At 35.9% G+C, this 19,615-nt stretch overlaps 1 protein-coding gene across 3 annotated transcripts in view; it reads left to right on the top strand.

Moving 5' to 3' along the window:
* The window catches only part of PAIP1 (poly(A) binding protein interacting protein 1), a 29,461-nt gene extending 11,115 nt beyond the window's left edge, over window positions 1-18,346 (top strand). For all 3 annotated transcript variants that reach the window (XM_024247368.3, XM_003776592.5, XM_002815537.5), the window contains exons 4-11: window positions 3,130-3,242; window positions 6,431-6,542; window positions 8,517-8,642; window positions 9,822-9,928; window positions 10,498-10,615; window positions 11,674-11,728; window positions 15,575-15,668; window positions 17,974-18,346. In XM_024247368.3, coding sequence (XP_024103136.1) covers window positions 3,130-3,242; window positions 6,431-6,542; window positions 8,517-8,642; window positions 9,822-9,928; window positions 10,498-10,615; window positions 11,674-11,728; window positions 15,575-15,668; window positions 17,974-18,067 — 819 coding nt within the window. In that variant the 3' untranslated portion in view covers window positions 18,068-18,346. The remainder of the gene's footprint in view (window positions 1-3,129; window positions 3,243-6,430; window positions 6,543-8,516; window positions 8,643-9,821; window positions 9,929-10,497; window positions 10,616-11,673; window positions 11,729-15,574; window positions 15,669-17,973) is intronic.
* The last annotated feature ends 1,269 nt before the right edge of the window (window positions 18,347-19,615 follow it).

Raw genomic sequence — 19,615 nt, 5'->3', positions numbered from 1 at the left:
GGATCAGTAACCTGATAAGCTTCAACTGTTTCTCTGATTGTCAAATATGTAGTCAGTATATTTAATGTTTTAATATTCTATGATCAATGATGCATAGGTGTATCAATAGCTGCTAAGTTTCATTGACGTAATTTATGGAAATTTACTCATAGCAACTAACAAACGAGGAAGTATAAAAGATGACAGATTAGGCCAGGCGCAGTGGCTCATGTCTGTAATCCCAGCACTTTGGGAGGCCGAGGCGGGTGGATCACCTGAGGTCAGGAGTTCAAGACCAGCCTGACCAACATGGAGAAACCCCGTCTCTACTAAAAAAAAAATACAAAATTAGCTGGGCTTGGTGGTGCATGCCTGTGATCCCAGCTACTCGGGAGGCTGAGGCAGGAGAATCGCTTGAACCCGGGAGGCGGAGGTTGCAGTGAGCCGAGATTGCGCCATTGCACTCCAGCTTGGGCAACAAGAGCGAAACTCTGAATCAAAAAAAAAAAAAGACAGATTAAATACACATTCAACTTTGATATCTCCCAAACACCACTAAAATGACACTATGGGGATTTTTTAAAGGCGGAAGCTCATAGGGACAGAGAAGAGGAAAAGAAAAGCACTAGTTTTGAAGACTAGAAAGCAGGTGAGTGAGTGGTACCTGATTTGGCAGATCTAAAGTTGAATTCCAAGCCAGTGGTGGTAAAGCTGAGAATCACCATGACTTACAGTGCAAAACCTAAAAGGTTCTAGAATAAGGATGGAATGAGGCTAAAAGGATTGCTTGAGAATCTAAAAAGTTAGACCATCCAGATCTTTTTACACTGACCAGCCAGTTTGAAATTTTGTTGTAACCCTTCTTATGAAATTAACAAAGGACGTACTCTGTCGAAAAGAGGAGTTATGCCACGGATGAAGACATGGAAACCAGGAAAAGGAACTCTACAGGAGAGACTACATGAACTGTCCAGATGATGGTTCAAAGGAGATCTCAAAACAATAGCAGCATGCATAGTAGGTCTGAAGCAGCCAGGCTTCACTGGACTAGGTCAGAAGGCTCCAGGAAAGACTGCCGTAATAAGATGAGCACACGTGCTGTAAGATATGGGAAGAAATTTACAGAGTAGTGAGTTTAGGGATCAATCGATGAGAAGAATATAAAAATGTAAGAAAAACTGAGTCTAGGGAAAACAAAGTTGTGCAAAAAGTAAAAGCAGTGTAATACATGGTTCAGCTTTAAATGAAAACACAGCAAATGAATAAAATCATAACCATACTGTAATAGTAGGAAATAGTAGAGTGGGGTGAAATTAAGCAGGGTGAAAGCTAAAAGCTCATCTTCCATGATGGGAAACTGTAAGTTGAGTATCCCTTATCTGAAATGCTTGAAATCTCAAGCATTTTTTCAGATTTAGCATATACAGTATATAATGAGACACCTCAGGGAGGGTACCTAAGTATTACAGCTGAAGGGGGTTGACAGGGTCTTTTTTCCTTTGGGGATGCTGAATAAATTATGTGTTGTACACCTGTGTTTTGACTGACCTGTCACATGAGGTCAGGTGTGGAATTTTCCACTTTTGGCATTATGTGGGCACTCACATTTTCTGATTTTGCAGGATTTTAGATTTTTGGACAGGGATGCTCAAGTTGCCATAAGAAATAACATCTAAACTGAAAAATTATGTAGTGCGGAGATATGGGGGTTAAAACATTTTTAGCTGAAGAAGTCAAAAGTGGTTGTCTTTGGGAGTAAAACCGGGGTGTAAGTAGGGAAGTAGGAAACTGTTGAATGACAAGCCCTATAGAACTTGTCTTTAAATCGTGTTATAACATTAAAAAGAAGCTAAAGGAAAACATGCAGTGCCAATAATGGGAAAAATGTAAGTATGAACCAAGTCTTGGGTACCTGCTAAACATACATGATGTCAGGAGAAATCACTCTTTCTCCCTTAATGTGACATATACTGGCCCCATGTGAGCAAGGAAATAATTAGAAATAAAAGTTAGTAAGTAGACCCAGCATAGGGTCAGAGGGGTGGGTAGCAGGACATTTGTTAGATCTAGATTCTATGTTCAATTACATTTGTGGCCAAGTCCCTTAACTTTTTTAAAGATGGGGGCTTTGTTTGTCACCCAGACTAGAGTGCAGTGGCGTGATCACAGCTCACTGCAGCCTTGAACTCCTGCACTCAAGTGATCTTCCACCTCAGCCTCCAGAGTAGCTGGGACTACAGTGCATGCTACCGTGCCCAGCTAATTTTTAAGTTTTTTTATAGAGATGGTGGTCACACTGTGTTGACTAGGTTGGTCTTGAACTCATGGCCTCAAGCGATCCTCTGGCCTTGGCCTTCCAGAGTACTAGGATTACAGGCATGAGCCACTGTGCCCGACTTCTTAACCTTTTAATATGTGTTTTCTTACCTAATATTAGATGGTAAACTATGTTCTCTACTATTCTTTAGAAATTGCAATTAAAGTTAAACTTGCTGAACACTGCTTCGGTTATATCAATAATCTTTGACGTGTAGTGTTTTCTTACTGTCTTTTTTTTTTTTTTTTTTAAGTAGCTTAGCTGTTTTCATTTCCCCTTTACCCAGTCATTCTTGGAGTGTTTAAGTGTTAGTTGCTTGTGCCAGTTACCATTAATCACCTCTTTAAAGTCTAACTGAAGCTCAGGGAGGTTTACTGATGTCCAAAGTCATGAAGCAGAATGCCAGGGAATCTTGTCCTGTAATGCCGAACACTAAAGTCTGTGCTTTCCTGCCCCAAGAAGCCCCACTGGTCAACAGTTTGGCAGGATTCTCATTCATAATTGTCACTGTGCAGTTGAGGACATGTACAGATTTTCTGCAAAAAATGGGTTAGCATCAGGAGACGTTATCTGTTCGCTTTCTGGTAGCCTCAGGTAACTGATGGGTTTTTTCTTTTTTTTCTTTTTGTACTTTTTTTTCTACTTATTGTGGTTCTTGCTGTAAGGTTGGGAGGGAAAGTGAACTTAATTTCCTTAAGCCTAACAATGACAAAAGACTTGTGTATATGGTCAGTTTGGGGAGTCAATTTTTTCTTCTTTAGAATGTTGCTGTTAAGTATTTGCATTAATAATGATGTACCTATGTCATATGACACTTTTCTTCTTTTTAAAAGGCCACGTCTATCCCAAATTTCTCTTATATGGGAGCTCGCCTGTGTAATTACCTGTCCCATCATCTGACAATTAGCCCACAGAGTGGCAACTTCCGCCAATTGCTACTTCAAAGGTCAGTGTAAATGTGAAATTAAAGGAAAACTACTTCTAAATATACTAGAATTTGACCATTCCTCAGACCATATATTATAAAAAGCTGCAGGAAAGAATAGGGCAGCCTATTCTTATGTGCATTATATTTGAAGTTTTTAGTTCAATATACCAGTCTTTTTTCTGTAATGGTCTATGAATTTGGTTTTGTGTTTAGAAAGACCTTTCCTTTTCCAAGATCTTAAAAATAAACACTTATGTAATTCTTATTACTTTGGTAGCTTTGGTTTGAATAAGGATCTAATTTTATTTAGATTAGAATAAAAGTGAATAATCCATTTTTCCTTATTGATTTGAACTGCCACTTTTATCACACTTGCATTATTTGGGTTTTGATTCTGGATTTTCATTCCATTTATCACTTATTCTGTTCCTTCTTATTACCATACAATTCATACAATAGCTATTAAAAAGCTTTTCTTTTTTTTCTTTTTTTTTTTTATTTTTTGAGATGGAGTCTTACTTTGTCTCCCAGGCTGGAGTGCAGTGGCACGATCTCAGCTCACTACAACCTCTGCCTCCCAGGTTCAAGTGATTTTCCTGCCTCAGCCTACCCAGTAGCTGGGACTACAGGCACCCGCCACCATGCCTGGCTAATTTTTGTATTTTTAGTAGAGACGGGTTTCACCATGTTGGCTGGGCTGGTCTCAAACTCCTGATCTCAGGTGATCCGCCCGCCTCGGCCTCCCAAAGTGCTGGGAATACAGGCGTGAGCCACCGCTCCCGGCCAACTAGTATCTTTATAAAAATACTTGGAATGGGCTGGGTGCGGTGGCTCACGCCTGTAATCCCAGCACTTCGGGAGGCCGTGGCGGGTAGATCACGAGGTCAGGAGATCGAGACCATCCTGGCTAACCCGGAAACCCTGTCTCTACAAAAAATACAAAAAAATAGCCGGGTGTGGTGGCGGGCACCTGTAGCCCAGCTACTCGGGAGGCTGAGGCAGGAGAATGGGGTGAACCCGGGAGGCGGAGCTTGCAGTGAGCAGAGATCGCGCCACTGCACTCCAGCCTGGGCGACAGAGCCAGACTCCGTATCAAAAATAATAATAACAATAATGATGAAAATACTTGGAATGGCCCCAAATAGATATAGATACAGTTTGGAAAAATACAAATGTCAAAGTTATAAAAAGATATCTAACCATACTTATAATTAAAGAAACACAAATTATAGCTTCTGTAAAGATTCAGAGTGGGTACTTGTAGGCGGTAGGACGCCAGGAATGCTCACTCATGTTTTTCAGTGCTTCTCACCCCCGGCTGTGCCTTAGAGTTACCTAGATACTTAAAGCCGAGATCCTATCTGAACCCTTTGAAATTCTGGTGTAATTAGACGAGGTAGAGCTAGGACATGGTTTTTTAAAGCTTCCCAAGTGATTCTACTGTATAGCTATGATTGAGACCCACTCTTCTCATTGACTGTTACCCACCATATATGCTTCTGTAGTACTGTAATCCTGTCAAAGATAATAATGTGGAGAAATGCTAGTGAGCTAACAGGTAAAAAGCAAAGCATAATTCTGCTACCTGTTTAAAAAATATATACATACTTTGAAAAAGATGGAACAGAAGTTACCTTCACAGCAGTTATCTCTTGTTTTCAGTAGTATTACAGGTGACTTTGTTCTTTATACTTTTTCTGTTTTAACCTTTCCAAAATAAACATGCTTTTATAATTGAAAATCTTTAGCTTAAAAATTTGACTTTTCACCTAGTCAATTATGTAGGTATTTATGTTTGCATGTACATAATCATATCTTAATGTACAATCTGTCATAGCATTTTATGAAAAAAAAAGTTATTTCATCAACTCTTACCAACAAAGTTGTAACAGAAAGCAAAGCAGCCAACAGGTGTTTTTAAATAACTGATTTGGCATTAATTAACTGATCTCTTCCATTATTAACCAGAATGTACTATCTATAAATATCCCAACTTCTTTCTGATGAGTAATTTAATATGTACAAGGTGATAACAAATATCTTACCACATTTGACTTAAACAGAAGATGTTGCTCAGTTAATATACCTCGTAAACATTGGAATTCGCCACATAAGCACAGTAAGCTGTGCTGGGGTTTCGTGGTTGGCAAACTGACCCAGAGTCAATTACTGAACAAGAGGTAATTTATTTTTTCTTTATTAAAAATTTTTTACAAAGTCAACCTAAACTGGCTGTGTGGAAACCATTCAGTACCCATAGCTTTTCCCTTTGTCTTTAAAAGGAAAACTGTCAAAACCAGTCTTGTGAAACAAGTTACTTTCCCAGAGTTTTCTCACCTTATCAATAAAGATTAAAAATACTTAATAACAAAATGATAAACTTTTACAGTCCATTTAAAAAATCTATTTTAGTAACAATATCTGACACTGTAGTTCACTTATGAAGGCAGTGACAGGGTTATTGTGCCTAGTTTAGTTACCTTGTAGGAACTATGACTGACAGTAAGCTCCAAGAAGAGGATTTCTTCTTTTTGTCATCTGTGTGAAGCAAATGGGTCCAGTCAGGGGCAAAGAGAGCAAGGAAAAATCAGTTATTTGAAGCTGTCAGTCTCATTACAAATAGAGAACAAGGCCGATGCTTTCTGTATTGTGGTTTTAATGGGGGAATTTTTTCCTCACATTAGTACTTCTCTGATATGTATAATGGAAATTACAAGAATAATGGACTTAAAAACAGTTCATTTTATTTTCAGTTGGAGGCTGTGTGTGTGTGTGTGTGTGTGTGTGTGTATTTAAAGATCCTTTTCAAAGTTGTAGTATTAAAAAATTTACAGAGACAATTTGGGTAAAATCAGTGCTTTCTTAGTAAAAAACCTATAAGACAAGGTGAGGCTCTCTCTCCCCTCTTTGGGCTGCCAGTATGCTGTGAATCAGATTACACCTATGTTGTTTAAACATATTATAAATTTGATAAAAATCGTTGAAAATAAAACTATCAGTTTTTTCAAACTGGGAGACTTAGTATGAAAAGATGGTGTATATTCTAGCCTCTTCAATAGTCAGGAACAGTTTCTTTATTGTAGAAAAAGCGTTGGGACATTGTCCTTGCCTCTTGCTGTGGACAACCAAACTGACAAATGGTTATCTTGTTTGACTATTTAAAAAGCAAAGCAATGTGAGATTATAAAAGATATGTCTTTAATTAGATGTCGGACTGAATATGAAGTTAAAGATCAAGCTGCAAAAGGGGATGAAGTTACTCGAAAACGATTTCATGCATTTGTACTCTTTCTGGGAGAACTTTATCTTAACCTGGAGGTGAGAAGTTTTTCTTTTGTTAAGTACTAATGAGGCCTGAGAACATAAGCTGATCTCAATGAGGAATTTGTGTTCACATTGTACTTTTACAACATTAAGAGTGAAATGAAAGAGGGAGGAAAGAAAACATGTTTCGGCACCTACTAGTGTCTGTGGTTTACTGGACCGTCTGTCCATAACATTTGCTCATGGGCAGAATGTTAGGAAATAATTACTGAGGTGAAAATCTGCGTACTTTTAGGAAGCTGTGGTTTACATGCAAATTTAAGTTCTTGAGATATCAACAGTGATACCTTTTTGAGTTCTTGCATCTTATATATTAATACATTTAGTTTGTTGACTTTCAGATAGTGGCTCAAAGCAGTTTACTCTGCAGAACTCTGAGTGAAAAGAGAGACTAGAGTCTCTCTAGGCTTTTCACTCTAATTCACCCAAATAGTTTTTTAAAAATTTTTTTTAATTGACAAAAATTATACCTTTATGGTACACAACACTTTGATATATGTATACATCATAGAATGGCTAAATCAAGCTATTTAACATGCATTACTTGACATACTTTTTTGTGTTAAGAACACTTAAAAATTTTAGCAGTTTTCATGTATACAATATATTAACTGTAGTCATCATGATGTACAAGAGATCTCTTGAACTTATTCCCCCTAAATGAAATTCTGTGTCCTTTGACCAGCATCACCCCAATACCCCAACCCCTAAGAATAGTTCTTTTTTGTCCTATTTTATATATTAATCTTCCACGTAAAAATGCATTTGTACAAAGTCTACGGCTAAATGTATTTATAAATTTGGGTGGTATACTTAAGTATATGCTTGTTAGTAGGCAATAGAAGTGCTGGATTCAGCACAGCATTATTACTGTGTAATGGAATTGCTTGAATTTTTTTTTTTTTTTTTTTTTTTTTGGTGGGGATAGAGTCTCACTCTGTCACCCAGGCTGGAGTGCAGTGACGTGATCTTGGCTCACTACAACCTCCGCCTCCCGGGTTCAAGCGATTCTCCTGCTTCAGCCTTCTGAGCAGCTGGGATTATAGGCACGTACCACTACGCCTGGCTAATGTTTATATTTTTAGTAGAGATGGGGTTTCACCATGTTGGCCAGGCTGGTCTCAAACTCCTGACCTCAGGTGCTGCCCGCCTCAGCCTTCCAGAGTGCTGGGATTACAGGCATGAGCCACCATGCCCAGCCTCTGCTTGATTTTTTAAATTAGTGAATATCATATATAAGCTTATACCTTCTTATACCCTGATTTGAGAACTTAAGATCATAAATGCCATAATATCAGAAACATCGTAAGACAATGTGAATCTATCAAATGTACATCTCAGTCATTGTATCTAAAAGGTCTATGTCCAGTCCAGAGCCTAACTTACTAGGCCTTTTTACCACAGGTAGACTTAGTTTTTTGAAAATCTTATGCCATGTTCTTTTTCAGTCTAATTTTTGTTTAAGCCAAAATATGGACAGCGATCTAAAGAATACTGCTGAGCATTTTCTATATGGAGATAATGATGCTACGTCTATGGGGGATGTAAAGATAAAGCTTAGTTCCTACACCTAAAATTCTTCTACACAGTGGTATAAGATACATATACCACTCTGATGCAAAATAGAATATTTTAAAATATTTTAAAAGCAGAATAAAATGCTGTGTGTTCAAAAAAAAAGTGGTAGTTGAACAAACTAAAGAAAGCTTTATGAAGCAGTAACATCAAAGTGGGCTTAAATTATGCTGACTCTGATATTAAATTTTACCCATAGCTTACCAGTTTTATTAGAGGTCTTAGTTACATATAAAGTAATTCTAACAAATTCTGTGAAGATATCAGAGTGTGTTCCTGTGACTTTTGTGATTTAGCTAAAATGCTTATTTTGCCAACACCTTGTTAGGTCATTTATGTATCTGTATTATATTTTGGCATCATTCCTTTTGTTCTTTTTTTTGGTCCCGAAAGATCAAGGGAACAAATGGACAGGTTACAAGAGCAGATATTCTTCAGGTTGGTCTTCGAGAATTGCTGAATGCCCTGTTTTCTAATCCTATGGATGACAATTTAATTTGTGCAGTAAAATTGTTGAAGGTAGGTTTTTTTTTTTTAATTTAACTAATTTACCTATTTACTTATGATTTAGAGGAAGGTTAGTCTGTATAGTATACAGATGAATTCAAGATTAAGTTATTACTTTAAGGTAAATATTGACATTTAACTTTTTTCTTGAATATTTTGGAAAAGCGAGATATACTTATTGTTTAATATATGAAGCAAGTTCAGAAGTGAAAAATGGAAGTCCTTTACGCCATTTCTATTTGCAAATTCTGTCTTCCCTTCTTATCTCTGTATATGTGCTCTTATTAAATAAGATCTTACTCTGTTTTGGCTTTTTGTTCTTGTTTTTGCCACCTAATGAAACATCTTAGATTTTTCCATGGCACACAGATTTACCTCTTTCATTGAATAACTTCCTAGTATTCTGTCATATGCATATGCATTGTTTATCCGTTCCATAATATCTATCAGTGTTTACTGATGAATATTTGGATTATCTTCAGTTTAGCCACTGCAGCATTGCTTGTAATCTTTCCTCTTGTCTTTATATGTGCAGATACTTTTGTAGGTTAAATTCTTAAACACGGATTTGGTGGGTCAACGAGCATATGTATTTTATGACAAGTAATGGCTAATTTGCCTTCCAAATGCTGAACCAGAGTATAGCCCCATCAGCAGAATGAGTACATCTCTTCCTACATCCTTATAGTGATGGACATAATCAATCTTGGTTTTTGTTTTGTCAGATGATTTTAAGCATTTCTTCATGTTTATTAGCCATTTGTTTATTATTTTCTATAAATTACCTGTTTAAATCCTTAACTGATTTATTTCCTGATGAAATGCGTGTTTGTGTTTTCTTTTTAATTCAAAGCTTCTATATTTGTTGCATGCTGTATATTTCAAAAAAAGTGACATGTTCATTAAAATCTAATAGCCCATCTTAGTCATACAGGGAATATAACAGTCATTGACATAAAACCCATGATTAAAGTTCTGCTATCTTTTTTTTTTTTTAGTTTCTCTCAGTCAAGAGAAATACAGAGGGCGTAGAGATCACTGACTATTAGATGGTAGACAGAGAATAATTAGGAATATTAAACTTGCTAAATTCATCTCGTTTAGGGAATGCTTGAACTGTTACTGGTATCTTTTTAGAATTTCTATAATACACTGTTGAATTTCTTATTTTACTGACACCTGCTTTTTTAGTTGACAGGATCAGTTTTGGAAGATGCTTGGAAGGAAAAAGGAAAGATGGATATGGAAGAAATTATTCAGAGAATTGAAAACGTTGTCCTAGATGCTAACTGCAGTAGGTAGGAAAAGAAGTAATGTAAATAGCCAGTGCGTCTCAATTTCTTGCTTTTTCTTTGGAGATTGTTTTTTAATTTGCTATACTTCAGCAGGGTGAGTTGATGGCTAACGGATATACAAAAATACTTTTCTTTAAAGGAATAATATTTTACCTATAGTTTCTGCTCACTAGACATTTTTGTGATAGATGTGTCAGATATTTTTGCTCAATTACATTTAGAAATTGAAAAAGCTAATTTTCTTATGTTAAGGTATGAATTAAATGAAAAATAAAATCCAGATATTAACTGTCCAACAAATAAAAGTACTACTGTAAGTATAGTAGGACACATAAAAATGTTGTTTGAAGGATAGCCACTGCCTTTAAGGTCCATATAGTCATAGTTACATGGAACATAATTCAAGGCTATTTTTTTTAAATGAATTTATGTCACATAGGAAACGTCTAGAAAGTCAAGGCATCAGATATACCTGTTAAATTAAGGAAATAAAGTTTTGGGAATCTGAGATATTTTAGGGTCTGACAGCCCTTATGGTGGATACACTAACTCATTTTCAACTTTGTCTACAGAGATGTAAAACAGATGCTCTTGAAGCTTGTAGAACTCCGGTCAAGTAACTGGGGTAGAGTCCATGCAACTTCAACATATAGAGAAGCAACACCAGAAAATGATCCTAACTACTTTATGGTATGCCAGTGTTTATATTTTAAGTTTTACTTATTGCTTGAATTCCGTTTTGGAAATTAGAAGAGCTACATAAAGCTGTTGTCAGAATTCAGTGCCTAATAACTGTCTTCACTGGCTTTGAGTGACATGGCAGCCATCAGACTGGGTAAAAAAGAGAAGAGACCTGGAATTCTCCAGTGAAAGGGTGGACTAGAGAAAGATATATCCAATGGCAAGAGAGATTGACAAGGCTTAGACTTAAGTGAGCACAGGGATGCCAGGAAGCAGCTTTTCCAGAGAATTTATAACCAAGGACCTGCATCTCAGACTTTTGCTTTGCATGTTGTAGTAACGAACAATAAAATAAAAATGGTTGGCCGGGTGTGGTGGCTCACACCTGTAATCCCAGCACTTTGGGAGGCCGAGGTGGGCAGATCACCTGAGGTCAGGAGTTCAAGACCAGCCTGACCAACATGGAGAAACCCCATCTCTACTAAAAATACAAAATTAGCTGGGCGTGGCAGTACCTGCCTGTAATCCCAGCTACTCGGGAGGCTGAGGCAGGAGAATTGCTTGAAGCCGGGAGGCAGAGGTTGTGGTGAGCTGAAATCATGCCATTGCACTCCAGCCCAGGCAACAAGAGCACAACTCCGTCTCAGGAAAAAAAAAAAATGGTTACTAGGCCAATGATGCCCTGAAGCTCCTGACATGAACAAACATAAAGCAGCTGTGGAGAAATGTTCCTCCAGCCCTGGTCTTGGAAGTTCTTAAAAGAAATGGTGGGGTTGGAAACCACAGCTAAAAATGCACTGACACTAAATGACAATGCACAACAGAACAGTTCACTGAAAGACAATAGACAGCACCATTAGAACCACGAGAACTTGAGATAATAGAATGGAAATCTGAAAACCATAGACTTTCTCAGTGAAGTGAAAATGGCTACTAGGAAGTTAGGTTCTTTTGCTTGTTCTTGCATTATCAGATGCAGACGAGTGACATCAGCCATGCTTCATTATTGTACTTACAAAAATCAATTCTAAATGATTACATATTTTTATCACTTTGATTCATCCTAGAATGAACCAACATTTTATACATCTGATGGTGTTCCTTTCACTGCAGCTGATCCAGGTATGTTGTCTTACAGTCATTCCCTCCTCCCAGTTGTTTGGTAAAGTAGTAAATTTACAGAAAACCACATCCTCACCAGCACAAATTTGTAACTTTTTGATGTCTTCACATCATTCTAAAATACCAGTGTAATGGTTTGTCTAATATAGAATGGTCTTCATAGTGACCACTTGAAACATTTCAAATGAAAGTCTGATTCCACATATAATGTCTTGTCACTTAACAACAGAGGATGGGAAGAATTCTCAATTAAATGCAACTATTTTAATTTTATATTTCCTCTAACATTTTTTATAATCTTAAATTTTCAGGTGATTAGAATGGAGGGGAAAGATGGTTCTAGTTGACTGCATAGTCAGCAACATATATTAATATGGGTTAATACTTTACACTAAGAATTACACATTTCATTCATACTTGGTATGTGAGAGTTAATTAAAATCCAAATCTCTGTGCATTTCCTCTTCCAGAAGAGGACCATTTATAGAAAGATTGCCTTAATTGTAATAGATGGAACTATAGAGTGAGGAAGAGAAATTTTTCCCATTTGGTACAAACTGCAACCAGCTTATGGTTGGAATTTTTCCATTTGTTTCCTCTGGATTCCAAGCATTGACTGTCCTGTGTCCCTAGCACAAAGAAGTTTCTTTAGGGCAAGGAAGTAGAATTAAGTTACACACTATGGGCATCTTAAACTTCACTAAATGTTACTAAATTGTTTTCCAGCATGATTATGCCACTTAATCTTCCCATCAGCAGCACTTGAGGGTTCCTGCTCCTCATCTTTGGCAATACTTTTTATTAAACTTAATTTTTGTCCATCAGATTGTATGAAATTCTATCTTGCTGATATTTTATTTCCCTGACAAGTGATATTGAAGTTTTCTTGTTCTTGTTGACCTTTTTGATTTCTTTCTTTGAGAATTGCCTGCTTATACTCTTTGTTCATATTTCTGTTGGATCATTTGTCAGTCTTACTGATTTGTAATTCCTTGTGTAGTCTAGAAAAAAGTGATTCTTAGCTGAGGGTTTCGGTTACCTTCTTTTTCTCAGTATTTGCCTGTCTTTGCATTTTGTTTATAATGTCTTGTCATGTAGAACCTTTGAGTTTTAATGTGAACAAAATTTATCAGTCTTGTTTGTAATTTCTGTGGTTTAAGAAAGTTTTCTTACCACTTCTATTTTCTTCTGAAAATCATCGTTGCTTTTTATTTTTAGGTCTTTAATCTACCAGTGCAATTTTTATATAGGATGATATCATAGGAATTAAGTATCTTTTCCATTGCCTGTTGTCTCAACAATAGGTATTAAGCCATCCTTCCTTTCCTAGTTATAATAAGCCCCCTTCGTTGTATACCATGTAACTCTTCTGTCAAATTGTGTGTCTTATTTCTGTGTTTGTGTGAATCTTTTTTTCTGTTAATCTCTTTCTATGCCAATACTACACTTAAATTATTTTTACCTTACTGTGAATCTTGCTATGTCTGGTAAGACAAATCTTTCCTCTTATTCTTAAAAATTACCTTGATTTATTTTGATTGTTTTTTATTTTGTCTAACCTGTTTAATTGTTTCTAGTACTGTTTGATTTACAGAAATTCAGTTTGGTTTTTCAGTTTCTTTTCAAGGAAAAGAAATACTGTAGACAGCCAGTGGATCTCAGTTTCTTTTTCTTAAGCGTTTTTTAATCTGCTATACTTCATGACAGTAAATGAAATCTTACAGTTTTATAGAAAAATCAAGCTAAATTTTGTTTCTGCATTTTGTTCAAATAATCTTGACCTTTTCTCAGAGTTTCAAGTTATTTTTTCTCATCATTCTAAACATGCTTACTTCTGTTTTACATTTTTGTTTTATCTCTTAATTATAATCCTTCTGTTATTTCTGATCATCACACATAAAATTTTTGCCTTAACTGTCTTAAACTTTTATTTGGAAATGATTTCAAACTTACAGAAAAGTTACAAAAGTAAAATTGTACAAGGAATACCTTTTACCCAGGTGTACTTTTTGTTAACAGTTACTTGCTTTATCATTTGTGCTCTTTCCACACAGTTTTTTTCTTTTTTTTTTTTTTGAGTCAGAGTCTCACTCTGTTACCCAGGCTGGGGTGCAGTGAAGCAACCTCAGCTTACTGCAACCTCCACCTCCTGAGTTCAAGCAATTCTCCTGCCTCAGCCTCCCAAGTAGCTGAGATTACAGGCCTATGCCACCACGCCCGGCTAATTTTGTATTTTTTTTTTATTGAGACAGGGTTTCACCATGTTGGTCAGGCTGGTCTTGACTTCCTGACCTTATCCACACACTTTTTTTTCTTAAACCATTTGAAGTTTCATATTAATATAACCCTGATTCAATGCTTCAGTGCTTTGTCTTTTTTTTTTCTTTTTTTTTTTTAAATGAAAAACACTGTGGCTTGGATTATAGGAACCTCTGTCCAAAATGGTTTTACATTAGCTTCTGCCAGGAGCCACAGAGTAGGTATCACTGACTTGGACAAATTTTTTGCTTTCTTGTCATAGGGGTTCTTTATGTAGGTAGTAGGAATTTGAGGTGCAGGCCCATTGTTAAAAATTCTCTTGGGCACCAATTTCTACAGAGTGCTCTGTCCCTATTCCAAACCCAGGCAGACATGACCAAGCTTCCCTGCTATCTCGCAGGGAAGATAAAACACCACTGAGGTATTTCTTGGTTTTTTTCCTGATTCACCTTTTGTTTAAGATACCAGCCCTTTGAGGGTCCCAGGTTTGTGCAGGTGAGGTTGGGCATGGAGCATGAATTTCATTTTCCTGTTTCACATGGGGCCCAAGACCTTGCTTTCTGACTTTCTGTGGGTTTTAAAATCCAAGCCCCTTAGTTACCGAGACCAACATCATCTGTCAGCCTCCCAGCTGCAGCAGCTGCAGTTTATATATGACTTTCAGTTCCTTCTTCATTTGTGACCTGATGACTTGGTTTTTCTTTTTTGTGAACTTATCCATACATTTAAAAGAATGTCTGTCTTTTTGTAGCAGGAAGATTTTACTGTTAAAACGGTCTCTAAATTGTCAAAATTGGGTATCAAAATGTCCCCAGCCCTTGAAGCTGGAGTTACGGTTTTATACAGACTGACAGTCTTGGAAAAACATGGCTTTTACCCAGTCTAATATAATTGCAAAATTTCTGTTGGCTTCTGTTCATAAGAAACTATAAGGTAACTAGTCTTAATATATACTGATTCATTTTTTTATTCAGAGGTTAGGACTTCATAAAGAAATACTTAACTTAAAAGGTACCCAATAACTCTTCCTAAGACAATTGGCAGATAGCTGTAATATCACCTGTATTACCGTGGAGGACCCAATGAAAGGAAAGTTGGCAGAGCTGAAACGTTTACCAGGTAGCTGCCTTCCCCGTCTCTCTGGGAAGAAAGGGAAGGAAGATCCCCCATTGTTAAAACTTTTGGTAGGTTAACCTCATCTGAGGAACAGAGACCAATTGTTGTTACCTGCTTACTTTACCAGATAGCTTTCTTTACTTCCTTGTGGAGGAGTACAGAGGGAGCTGGAAACCAGTAGTATTTGGTTAATATCTTTCCAATGGAAGGACTGTTCTTCCCCAACAGTTATATAACCATTATTTTGTCTCATGGAAAGCAGCAGTAGAGGATGTAAACAGTATACATTGGCTATGAATTTACATCACCTACAGTGGCTTTGATTTCCAACTTATATTTATAGTACTATATGTAATTAAGATTTCTGAGCATGCAGGGGGGCAAAAGTCATAATATTAACATTTAGGGGTGATTGGTCATTTCATGCGATATTTTTTCAGTATTTAGTTTTTCTCGTATGTTGTCTTACAGATTACCAAGAGAAATACCAAGAATTACTTGAAAGAGAGGACTTTTTTCCAGATTATGAAGAAAATGGAACAGATTTATCCGGGGCTGGTGATCCGTAAGTTTTCTTTAGTTACTAACTTGGTGAAATTTCTGTGTCTAATTTGTAGATGGAGATTAGACAAAGTAGCTCGTGAAAGAATGGTGTTTGGGGCCAGGCGCAGTGGCTCATGCCTGTAATCCCAACACTTAGGGAGGCTGAGGAGGGCAGATCACTTGAGGCCAGGAGTTCAAGACCAGCCTGGCCAACATGACGAAACCCTGTCACTACTAAAAGTACAAAAATGAGCCAGGATCACAGAATCACAGCTACTCGGGAGGCTGAGGCACGAGAATTGCTTGAACTTGGGAGGCAGAGGTTGCAGTGAGCTGAGATTGTGCCACTGCACTCCAGTTTGGGAGACAGAGCTACATTCTGTCTCAAAAAAAAAAAAAAAAAAAGACATTTTGATTTGATGGTGCTATGTGGTAGTGTTTATGTACTAAAAATTTTCAGAAAATTGTATTAACTCACAGACTAGTTCTGAAAAATGTATAGTTGAGGAAAATAACCACTAAAATATAGTCTACTTAAGCATAATTATTTTTTAAAAATAGATTCTATTGTATTTAGACTTTAAGAAGCTCTAAAACTTACTGTAAGATCTTGGGCAACTTCTCCATCTATAAAATAAGAATAGTAGTACCTGTCCTTGAGTCTTTTTTTTTTTCTGAGAACTACATGAGAATACATAAATACTTAGCCTTCCGGCACACAGTAGAAGGCTCAAATCTTAGCTATTAAAGGATAAGTTAAGAGTAAAGAAAACAGATTACTATGTAAAAATGTTTGAACTGATAAGATGTTAATTATAGGACTGTTTATATATCTGTTTCTTCACCTGCTGCTCTTTGTAATTAAAGATCCCTTTAACATATTACTCACTTACCATCAGATTGCACTACATTTTCTTATAGAAGGACCAGGAAATTGTGAGGTTTAGTCCCAATTCTGTTAACAACTTGTGTATATTTGGACAAGCTACTTAGTTTCTTTTCTTCCTAAGTAGGAGATGGGAGGGAATAAATTATATCTTGAACTTATTTTTTTTTTAATATCTCATCTCCTGTGTTGTAGATTTTTTTAAAAAGTGAACCACTTTTATTCTAGTGATATTTTAATTATGGGTCGGTTTGAGATCTAGAAATACAATTGTTGCCGTACTTCTATATCCTAGTTTAATAGAAAACAAAAAAATACAGGGATTTAAGGACCCAGGCAGAACTAGGAAAGTTCCATCTACTTGGGTATACCGCTGGAAGATAAAGTTGTTCTTGGCATTGAACTTCAGGTTATCCTCTTAAGTTTATTTGGTAAACATCATATTCTCTTGCCCTAATGAGCTCATGGTTATTTCAACACATGGCCCTGTATTGGAAATGGGGAAGAAGCAGAAAAGGACTCATCAGCAGTTGGTAGGATTGGCAAGATTATTTTTTCATGCTTGTAGGTGGAAGGGATTGGATTATTGGAGGGGTGGGGAAGATGTTGATAAAATCATGTTGTGGAGGAAAAAGGGGTAAGACCTGGAGTCAAATTCTGGCCCTGCCACACACTTAAAATTTTACATTGTTCATTTAACCTTCCAGAGTCTCTTTATTTTCCATCTCCAAAATGAAGATGATCGTAATGCATATCTTTTTAAGATGGCTATGGACATTCAGTAAGAATGTGTAGATTAAATCCTTAATTGACACTTTAAATCTTTCCCCCCATACTTAACTATGGGAAGCCTTGCTTTCCACCATTTTAAACTACCTAATAGTTGGAAAAAAATCTGGAATAGATGATCTCAAAAGTAGCTTCCTATGAAAATCTGATTCCAAATAAATGGGAATGTGACTAAATTGTCATCATGGGAATAACCCAGCAGAAATCATAGCAGGAATAGCACTTTGTTATTAAGTAGACATAAAATATTAGTGCATCATTAGAGATGAATGGCATATTTGAAATTATGGTCTATTAATAGTTATGTTCTAATTGTTGGTAAGGTAAATTTATTAATATCAATCTTGAGCCCCAAGTTTATATGTCAAGCCTTTGATTAACTTTCAAGTTATAGAATTTAACTAATGTCTAAAAGTATGTATATTCTTTACTATAATTTCAGACACAAGGGACTCAGAATCTGTAAAATTTTACTTACCAAATTAAGCATTTGGTTGTCCGAAGACTGCCATTAATGTAATTCTAAAGTTAGGCTTGTGTTCTATTATAACTCAGTCTAGGAAAGTTGTATTACATTATTTTTTTCATGATTTAGCATCTTATTTTCTGAATTGAAAAACCTTACACTTATGAATCATCTTTGCTTTTACAGATACTTGGATGATATTGATGATGAGATGGACCCAGAGATAGAAGAAGCTTATGAAAAGTTTTGTTTGGAATCAGAGCGTAAGCGAAAACAGTAAAGTTAAATTTCAGCGTATCAGTTTTATAAAGCAGTTTAGGTATGGTGATTTAGCAGAACACTGCAAGAAAATGTGTCACACCTATACCAAATTAAGGATGTTGAGTTATGTTACTAATGTATGCAACTTTAATTTTGTTTAACACTATCTGCCAAAATAAACTTTATTCCCTATAACTTAAAATGTGTATATATATATAATAGTTTATTATGTACAGTTAATTCTACTGTTTGGCTGCAATAAAATCGATTTTGAAATAAATGAAATGTTGAAAATTTTGCTAGTTGGTTAGATGCTTATCCTTTAAATTCTACTTTTCTTGAGGGGAAAAAGTCTTCGTCTGGAAATACATATTACTGCAAAAATGTAGCATCCTTTTTTAGGTAGGAGTATTATAGCTTTCATTTTAGTTTGACATTTAGCCTCCTAATGAATTTCAAATATGAATCATAATCTTGAAAATCTTTAGCACTAAAGTCTTGGAATATATCAACAACAATATATACATATGCAGATGCTATTTGATACCAAGGGCTTTTTAAATGTCATGGGGAGGAAAACACCCAGCTTGGTGAACTCCCAGCTAAACAACCAAGACTTCACTGAAGATTTATTCCAATTCTAGAATTGTTCTTTTTTATTTTTGTTTTTTCAACTGACTAACTTCATTACCTTAAAGCCTAGAACATTATTCTGCTTTATTTATATGGCTTTCTCACTTTTATTTTGTAGCATGGGTTGCATCGACTTTTTTACTAGAGAATTTTACTAGATATTTATCATTCAAGTTTTCATCTGCTTTATAATTGATACACCTTGAGGGTCACTTTTCTAATACTTTTACTATAATGTGGTAACACCTCAGCCCTAATAAATAATATTTTTACCTAATGTCAAATCTTTTTCCAGCTAACTAAAAACTATGTACAAAAGGATTGCTTGTAAATATGCATGTAAATAGTTCTGTTAATAACCCACTGTTTTACATTTGGTACATCTGTGTCTGCTAATACAGTTAGCTTTCTCACTTTTCTGCTTGTTTGTTCAGTCTGAATTAAAATTAGACTTTGAAAATAAAGCTTAAATAGTTCTGTTTCCTCTAAATTTTTGAAGTAGCATCTGGTATTTTAAATAATTTGCTGTTGAACTTAAATGACATAATGAATTTACTTAATGGTTTGAAATCAAATCATATTAGAAGATATTTTATTCATTCTCTGAATAAGAATTTAGTAACAAGTCTACCTTGAAAAACTAGCAAACATAAAACATTAAAACTTTAAAATTCCTTCTATAAAGAAAATATGTACGTAATTGTGGTTTTTGGAAGTTGTAGTAGTAAGAAATGTTTTTCAAAATGGCTCCTGTAACATGGCAGCTATTAACATAATCTGCAGTTCTCTAAAGATAGCACTGACTATAAATATTGGAAGGAGAGGAGGTGTAGAGAAGGGGTGGTACATTAGACCAGGGACAAGGAATGCTAACTGCATATACTTGAAACTTCTAGCAGCTGCTCTGTGAATAACCGTCCAGTATTTGTCTACT

This window comes from Pongo abelii, chromosome 4 (genome assembly GCF_028885655.2).
Source record: "Pongo abelii isolate AG06213 chromosome 4, NHGRI_mPonAbe1-v2.0_pri, whole genome shotgun sequence".
NCBI classification, from domain to species: Eukaryota; Metazoa; Chordata; class Mammalia; order Primates; family Hominidae; genus Pongo; species Pongo abelii.
Note: the sequence above shows the minus strand (reverse complement) of the source record. Positions and strands in the feature narration are given on the sequence as shown.